The sequence below is a fragment of the Seriola lalandi genome, unplaced genomic scaffold, assembly GCF_002814215.2.
Source record: "Seriola lalandi dorsalis isolate HSWRI2012SDOR001 ecotype SW California unplaced genomic scaffold, Sedor1 jcf7180002054936, whole genome shotgun sequence".
Classification (NCBI taxonomy): domain Eukaryota; kingdom Metazoa; phylum Chordata; class Actinopteri; order Carangiformes; family Carangidae; genus Seriola; species Seriola lalandi.
Window position 1 is genome coordinate 41,342 of NW_019525488.1, and position 9,384 is coordinate 50,725.

Genomic DNA, 9,384 nt, shown 5'->3' on the forward strand with positions numbered 1-9,384 from the left:
TGTGTGTGTTTGTGTGTGTGTGTGTGTGTGGGGGGGTTGGGATGGGGGGAAAGGCGTCCCCTAGAGGACCCGGCACAGCCAATATTTATTTCCTTGATTTATGTGGCGAAACGTTGGCAATTACAGACAGGCTTAATTCAATTCCCTCCACCAGGCCTGTCGACATGGAAGAGTGCCACCAGAGAACTGTAGGGTGTGTGTGTGTGTGTGTGTGTGTGTGTGTGTGTGTGTGTGTGTGTGTGTGTGTGTGTGTGTGTGCACGCCACTTCAAAAGGTTTAATTTCCAACCTGCAGTAAGAAAAGCGACTGTATCAAGAGAAACATGTTTTCAACAAGAGAAAAACACAATAATCTGTTACAAGTAAAAATCCCTTTAAAAGTCTTAATATTAAAATGTACTGATTTTACAGAAAATCTCTCCTGTGACTGAAGATATTAAAATCTATTTAATGACAGTTTATTTAAGCACAATGTTTATTATAAAGTAAAAATACAGATGAAATCATCAGCTGGACCTTTTCCAGCCCTGAGTAATGTCTGCAGGTATCACCGTCAGGCTGCGTAACAACCTTGAGCAGGGAGGCGGGGCAGCCTGTAGCCCCCCCCCCCCCCCCCCCCACACACACACACACACACACACACACACACACACACACACACTGTATGTGGACTATAACCTTGTTTGATTGTGTGTGAAAACAGGCCACATGTCTCTGCTCGGTGCAGACTCCAGGCAGCAGCAGGAGGAAGACAGAGCGCCTCCTCTCTCCTTCATATCTGGGTTTTCTGGGCTCCACTAAGAGAGATAAATGTGCTGCTGTTGCTCTCGCTCTCCTCTGCTCCGGACAAAGCAGCAGCTTCAGCACAAAAACACATCACTCCACGCTTTCCTCAATGCCGCCGCACGTCCCGCCAAACACGAGGATTTATACGACGCAGAGAAACAAAAGCAGCTGAGATGAATTCAGTCCAGCTGCTGCGTGGACGCTGACAGACAGACAGACAGACAGACAGACAGACAGACAGACAGACTGGCTCTGGCTGAAGGTGTGTGAACATGACGGCAGAGCTGAGATGAGTTCAGTGTCAAGTGTCTTCTGCTCTTCATTTACCGAGCGACCCGCCTCCAGTTCCACTCACAGATTTCATGATCCCAGCATCCATCTGGAGCGAAGAGCTGGAGGAGCTGAGGCTGGAATCAGTGTGTTCACACACTCACCTCAGTTCACACAAATTCAATTCTCAGCAGAGCCAGAGAGCCGGAGTGTGGAGTGTAACTTTTTCCTTGGATAGAATAATGAGCCTTAATCAGAAACTGATATTCTTTTCTTCTTCGTTGGTGCTGAGCTCAGTCACTGACAGTGCAGCAGATCACTGTAATAATCTTTTAAATGTGGATACAAGCACCAATGTTGATAAGTTTTCCCCATTCATTTGAAAAATCCCATTAGCTGCTCAAGATTTCAACATGGTTTCCAGCACAGAATTTTACCCATGTATGGAAGCCTGTAGGGGACTGTATTCAAATGATAATGTAATGCCACAAAAGCATTTCAATTTTCCATGTGGGTGTGTGTGTGTGTGTGTGTGTGTGTGTGTGTAAATGAAAATGCACATACTTGTACAGGGATTCTAGGACAACATTGAAATGAAAATGGAAAAGCTGTTTGACATTTTGTTAATGTTAATTCAAATTTGAAAATTAAAATGCAATATAAACAATTTAACCTAATTTTACAAATAGGCAAACAATATTCACGTCATTGAAGATGGAAATGAAAACAGTTTTTGACATTTCACCTCCAAAGTCTCAACCTGGTCGACAGTAGACTATATTTAAATTTACATATATATTTCATTTACATGTCACTGTTCTCCTTTGGGGTCAAACTTTTCAAAGTCTCGGGAAGAGATTTCAATGATTGAAATTTAATCCTGTTTTTGACTCTAAGGATGTTTCATAATTGTTCAATTTCTTCAGAGCTTCATTCGTCATTTTTAATATGTGATGTGAAAAATTAATAAAACACAATGTAATTACAAACCATTTAATTGGAATAAAAGTCGACGGTCTGATTGTTTTATTCAAGTAGCAGGAGCTAACATTAGCTTGCTAGCTTGAATTTTCCAGTGGCTTTCCACGAGACTTTAGTACTTGTATCCACGTTGCAACGACTTCCCTGAAACATGCAGTGATCTCATGCATTATAACATCTTCTCATTTCACACCTGCTGTCCATCGTCATGCACCTGCACACCTGTTCTCCAGTCATCTGTGTGCACCTGTTCTCCAGTCATCTGTTTGCACCTGTTCTCCAGTCATCTGTGTGCACCTGTTCTCCAGTCATCTGTGTGCACCTGTTCTCCAGTCACCTGTGTGCACCTGTTCTCCAGTCACCTATGTGCACCTGTTCTCCAGTCACCTGTGTGCACCTGTTCTCCAGTCACCTGTTTGCACCTGTTCTCCAGTCACCTGTGTGCACCTGTTCTCCAGTCACCTGTGTGCACCTGTTCTCCAGTCACCTGTGTGCACCTGTTCTCCAGTCACCTGTGTGCACCTGTTCTCCAGTCACCTGTCAGATCGTTTCATGTAATCCGGTCTCAGTGTTGCGGCTTCGACTTGGTGATGGTTTGGTATTGGTGCGTTAACACACGTCTCCCTGCGGCTCCTTCACTAAGACAAACAATCATTTTATTCATATTTACCCAGAAGCAGAGCCTCCTTCTCTGAAGCCACGCCTCCTCTCAGGATGACCTCACTCCTCCTGTCTCTGCTGTGGTACAGTGAAGGAACACACCCGTTCATCCCCTGTGAACACACACACACACACACACAGTTAATTTGTCAGGACACTCAGTGACACCCTAACAAGAAAAGTCCAGGAACTGAATCCAGATCAGTGAATCTGAACTCTGTTTCTTCTTCTCTCCCATGAATCATGTGACGACCCCTCACATCTACCTGGTGACCCTCTGGAGGGGCCTGACCCATATGTTGGGAACCAGTGGACTGACCTATCTAAGTATATATGATGTAGTTAAAGCAGCTACAACAGTAACATGACTCAGGATCTACTTCTGACTACAGGAAGCTGATAATACTGTTTAAGTAGTATTATGTAGTATCAATATATTGAAGTGGTATTTTATGTGCTGGATTTTGTACTTTAACTGAAGGAAAGTATTTGATTATTTCCCCCACCACCAGTTAATTAAACACACACACACACACACACACACACACAAACACAAACACACACACACACACACACACCTTCATCATTTAATAAAGAGCATCATGGTGCTGCTCTCAGAACAGTTTCGAGGGGTTTCATGTTTTATGTCATCGTCTCTTTCTGACCTCAATCTCTGTCCAGTTCAGCAGGTTTGAGGCTAAAAGTTCATCTCCCATGATGTGTGTGCGTGTGCGTGTGTGTGTGTGTGTGTGTGTGTGTGTGTGTGTGTGTGTGTGTGTGTGTGTGTGTGACTCCCTGAGGCTCTCTGAACGTCAGTAAAGTGCTGTGAGAGACGCAGAACAGACTCGTATGAAGCCTCTGATGTTCATCACCTCTGACGCTCTGTTCGACTTCACTCTCACTGTTTCAGCTTTTACTGTTTGTGCATCAGAGCTAGAAAATACTTGGACATGTTACAGACACAGTGCAGGAAACACCAGGACGTCATCCACATGGAGAGAAGCGAGTCTCTAAATGTGCTTTTTATGATGTATAAATAACGTTCATATATATATATATGTATATGATGATGTGCCTGTTGAAAAGCTTCCTGTGTCCAGATGATGTGAATGAACAGATCTGTCATGTCACTGAACAAATCCACATCATTTGTTTTCCCACAACATCCTCCAGCTGTGCAACATCTGCTCAACCACAGGGTCTATGGTTCCGTCATGGAGAACAGTTCCTCCTGAAGGTGAGGGACAGATCCTGGTCTCGGTGACACGCTGACGTGTTGGTCGAGGCCGTTAGGAAGCGCTCTGACGGACCGCCATCAGGACTCTTTTATGAAACATGTAATCTGTTTTCACATCACTTGTTTTTATTCCACCCTCAGTCCAGAACTCAAACATTCACTTCATGTCATTTAGAAAGAATCTGGAACCAGAGAACGTTCCTCATCATGGCTGATTCATTTTCTGTTGATCCATTAATCGTCTCAGTCGTTACCTTGTCATGAAGCTCTCCGTTGGTTCCCTCCACAGCCTCCCCAGCACTGTTCATCAGCAGCTACAGAGAGAGAGAGAGAGAGAGAGAGAGAGAGAGAGACATAACTCACTGTTCAGCAGCTACAGAGAGAGAGAGAGAGAGAGAGAGAGAGAGAGAGAGAGACATAACTCACTGTTGACTGGAGAATCTCTGATCTGATAAATGATTCAAGGCAACAAAGAACAACATGTTTGTGAGGAGGTGTGAGAGCTGAGGATGAACTGGGACCACAGAGGGAGGGGGCACATGTTCAGCTGGGTCCTGCTGCTCTTCACCTCTGTGGAGGATCTGCTTAACGTTGTCATGGCGACTGTGGCTGATTCACTTTACATGAATATGAAAGCTAAAAAAAAAACTAAAGGTGAGACTGAAAAGTTAAACTCCTAAGAAATAAAAGCAGCCCGGAGCTCCACACCACAGCTCCCAGTGAGTCCAGTAAGACACCAGCAGGTCTCAGGCTGAAGTGGTGGGAGGACGAGAATACTACGGAGTATTAGGGCCACAAAAAAAGAAAAAAAAGAAGTCTGAAATTTAAAAAAATAAAGTCCTAATATTTTTTACTTGTAATCTCAGATTTTTTTTTCTTCAACGTGGCCCTAATCCTCCGTCGCAGTCCTTCTGTAAAACACGAGCCCACAGTTAGCTCATGTCGTCAGGTGACCTCTAGTGGCCGTAGTGATTATGACGGGAGCAGAGGAGGAAGTCATGTGACGCATTAGAGGAAGTTGTGGTTGATGGATGAGCCAGTAAGCGTTCACACAGGAGACCGCTGATGCTTTCCTGCGTGACAACCCGTAGTCAACGTGGTGTCCTCTATCGATGACTGTTACCGTGACGATGAAGGCGAGAGGACGCGTTGGTGTTGATGACAACCGGGTGAAGACAATCTGGGTGTTTAATTGATTTTTCTAAATGTCGCCAAATCCACGTCTCCTCCTCCGGCCTGAATCCGTCAAACATGAAACTCACGACAGCTGCTACAGATCCTCACACAGCATCGGCTTTAATCTCTCCTCAGCTGAGGGAGCTACTTAAGGGTGATGCAGAATCTCTTCCAGGTTTTCTTTGTTATGGAAAGAGTGAAGTAATTTACAGGAGTAAATGAGATTTTACAGCGGTAAAATTCTACTGTTTCCATGGAGACAATATGTTTATCGAGAGTCTCTAAGGGCTTTTGTGGGTTTAACAGACTTTAAGTGATTTTATTAAATATAATTTTAAGGAAACCTTAAGGAGAAAACTTAAGGGTGTTTTGTCCAGCTGTTTTTATTTTAAGGAAGTCTTAACTCAGACTTAAAGGAAAATCTTAACTTAAGGTGTTTTGTGCAGCTGGCCCCTGGTTTCCCTCATGAGACACTTCCTGTTGCAACACACAGGGTTACACCTGTTTACCTGTGTGTCCGTCAGCATGCACCATGTGAACCTGAGCTGCCAAATAAAACATGTTCCTCCACCTCCTTCTCTCTTCACCTCACCCCTCAGAGCTCCTCACCCCCCCCCCCCATCTACAGGAGACGGGTGTATTGATGGATGCATTATGTCAGACCGAAATAAAAATCAAGCTTAATATTTTATTCAACCCCTGCATGTGTTTTCTCCTGTGAGGAGCAGCTGAGCTGAGAGCTGCACTGAGAGAATCAATAGACCCAGATTGGGAGAAGATTGGCCTCATTTTCCACAATTCAAAGAGCAAAAATAAAAACTGTGTGGATTCAACCCAAGACAAGGAGGAGTAAACACTTCAAGACGTTTCTCTGAGAGGAAACCGAGTCGACTTCCTTCAGACCAAAACCAGTCCTGCTTTACACCAGCGTCTGCACTGCTTTGTTCAGAGACCTGGCCCCGGGTGAGTGGTGGAACACCGATGGATGGTCAATGACTCGAGTTGTGAAACCTAATTTACCACCAAACAGGTCACTATGAAATTATCTTGATGCTTTGATTTGAGTTTTTCTTGTGGGTGCAAACGTTGAAGGCACGAGCAGAATTATCAGTGTCAAGAGGATCTTCCAGATTCCTCCTGGGGTCTTTATTTCCTCTTAAAAGTAACTTCCTGGATTATCTGGGGAACCATTTGAACGTGACACACCTTGTCTCGGAGGGTGAGCACCTCCCCCTCAAGGTAGTGATGCTCCTCTCTGGCCTGCTCCAACTCTGCTTCCTTATTCGACAGCTTCTCCTGCAGGCTCAGGAGTTGCTGTAAGACAGACAGACAGACAGACAGACAGACAGACAGACAGACACACACACACACACACACACACACACACACACACACACACACACACACAGGTACTCGTTAGTTGTTCATGGTGATTGAGGTACGCAGTTTGAAAACTCTGAGGATGTGTTTGATCACGGCCTGTAAATAAAGATGGACGTCGCGTCTGTGACGTCACCCACAGGTTTCTGAAGCTCAGAGTGAGCTGCTCCACCGTCGCCATCTTGGCAGTGACTCCGCCCCTACCTCCCAGCTAATCCATATATGGACAAAGAGTGTGTCTGGAGCTGAGACTTCGGTTCATGACAGTTTGTATAATAATGTGATAACATGCAAGTGTGTGTGTGTGTGTGTGTGTGTGTGAATGTTCAGAGGGAGTTTTATCAGAGAGGAGCAGGGAGCTCAGTTTACTTTACTTCCCCCCAATCAATCAAACACTAAAACAACAACAGTGTGTGTCACTGCTGACTCAGAGACCTCCCATAATCCCTTGCTTCACTGATTTCATAAAGCAGTGTAGAGCTTTGTTGAAGCACGGCGCTCGTTTGCCACGAGTTAGCCTGATTTGACTCGACTTCCTGTCTCTCTCTATCTGAAGTGACAGCGCTTATAAAACAAGGCACATTAGAGACAACACACACACACACCATACACACACACACACACACACACACACACCATACACACACACACACACACACACACACACACACACACACACACACACGCGGCGTGCCCTGCTGGCTGGTTGTAGATGTGTTGCTGACTTGACTTCTCACAGTGTGAGGGAACGCCACGCTGCTGTCGCTTCTCGTTTGTCACCTGCTGCTGTTTGTTTCCTCCGTTCAGACTGTGACAAACGAAACTATTGTCACTGAAATAAATGTTTACTCTTTATTTCAACGTTAGGATAAAATTATATCAGGAGGAGAATGTAGATCCCTATGATGGATATTAGTGATTTTAAATAATTAGTATCTCGTTATGATGGCTGAGGAACAGAAGGCCTCACCACCAAAAATGAAGCATCAACAGTGAACAACAAGGAGCTGCAGTTCCTCTAACGACCACTAGAGTCTGGCTCCAGCAGTGAGTCAGTCCCCATAGACTCCCATGTTAAAATGTCCAACTTTACAGCAGAAATAAACATGTTTACAGCCTGGTACAGAAACTGTTCTGGTCTCTAGAGCTAATTTCCTCCTTCATGACACCTGTTTATATAACTCACCTGTTTATATAACTCATCTGTTTACATTTTATTAAAGACAAAAATTATGGAGAATTGAGGGCGTGGCCTCTTTGAATGATGTAATCACTTAACAGAACATCAGGAAGTCTGAGCTCCTGCTTTTAAAGGTGGGTGAATTATATTATTATTTTATTTATATGATAGCACTAATTAGCAGGTATCAGTGTCTGTGCTCGCCATTCCTGGCTTGTTAGCTTAGCCTGAATTAGCCTTGGTTTAGCCTTCAAGCAAGATGACCAGCTGTGCTAATGATGCTAACAGAAACGTATCCCTGCCAGCGCCTTCCCAACCGTCATGAAACGGAATCTCAGCTCGACACACGCCCCTCCTCTCTGCCCATATTTGGATTAGCTGGGGGTTAGGGGCAGAGTCAGACACTGCCAAGATGGCGACAGTAGAGCAGCTCACTCTGAGGTTCAAAACAATATCAGTTTAAGTATCAACTAGCGTCTGTCTAATCAGCTGAACTGTCACTGTCACTTCTTTCTTTCCTGCAGCAGTAGAAGTAAATGAAGCCTTGACAGTTAATGCAAACAGCTCCTGCAGGTTGCAGCATCGACAACATGATGAGTAGCAGCAGAAGAAGAAGAGGAGACTCCTACCTGCTGCATGGTGAGCATGCTCTGCTGCAGCAGCTGTATCTGAGCCTCTGGACTGTGTGCGTGTTTGTGTGTCTGTGTGTGTGCGTGGTCGTCGTCGGGGCGGCCGGCTCTGCTCTGCTCCTTCCTCAGAAGCTCCACCTCGTTCCTGTAGGAGTCCAGTTGCCAACGCAGGGAGTCGTTCTCCTCCCTCAGAGAGGCCTGGGTCTGATCACACACTCCTGCAGGAGGGCGGAGGAGGAGGAGCAGAGGAGAAGGGAGGATGATTAAAACTCCTGTATCTGCATCTTTAACCGGATCAGCACCAAAAGAGTTCTTCCCTGTGTCGTTAGCTGCGTCGTTAGCTGTGTTGTTAGCTGTGTTGTTAGATATGTTGTTAGCTGTGTCGTTAGCTGTGTCGCTAGCTGTGTCGTTAGCTGTGTCGTTAGATATGTTGTTAGCTGTGTCGTTAGATGTGTCGTTAGCTGTAGTGTTAGCTGTGTCGTTAGCTCTGTTGTTAGATATGTCGTTAGCTGTAGTGTTAGCTGTGTCGCTAGCTGTGTCGTTAGCTGTGTCGTTAGATATGTCGTTAGATATGTCGTTAGCTGTAGTGTTAGCTGTGTCGTTAGCTGTGTCGTTAGCTGTGACGCTAGCTGTGTCGTTAGATATGTCGTTAGATATGTCGTTAGCTGTATTGTTAGCTGTGTTGTTAGCTGTATTGTTAGCTGTGTTCTTCATCGTACCGTTCTCCTCAGTGCGGATCCTCTTGCAGGGATTTTCATCCAGGTCGTCGTCTGACATTTCCATCTCCTCCTCTCGTCTGATGCCCATGATCTCCTCACTGTGAGCGTTTCTCAGCTCCTGAAACACCACAACACACACACACACAGTGACAGCATCCTCAGCAACACATACACATACACATACACATACACATACACACACACAGTTCATCAAGCATGAGGACGGTGCCATATTTACTATGGAGCAGTGGGGTGTTAAGTGGGGGGGGTCATAAACAAGGTGCAAAATGTTCTGCTCTGAGCCTCTCTTCTGATTGGCTGACTGTTTTCTGAGTGATCCAATAAAAATACAGCAGATTTCAGGTAA

The 9,384-nt window shown here is 45.1% G+C and overlaps 1 protein-coding gene across 1 annotated transcript in view; it reads right to left on the reverse strand.

Moving 5' to 3' along the window:
* enox1 (ecto-NOX disulfide-thiol exchanger 1) overlaps positions 1-9,384 on the reverse strand; it is an 81,696-nt gene that overhangs the window by 2,939 nt on the left and 69,373 nt on the right. The window contains exons 11-15 of the mRNA XM_023393486.2: positions 9,018-9,135; positions 8,299-8,516; positions 6,316-6,423; positions 4,188-4,247; positions 2,707-2,809 (exon numbers count right to left, since the gene is read on the reverse strand). Coding sequence (XP_023249254.2) covers positions 2,707-2,809; positions 4,188-4,247; positions 6,316-6,423; positions 8,299-8,516; positions 9,018-9,135 — 607 coding nt within the window. The remainder of the gene's footprint in view (positions 1-2,706; positions 2,810-4,187; positions 4,248-6,315; positions 6,424-8,298; positions 8,517-9,017; positions 9,136-9,384) is intronic.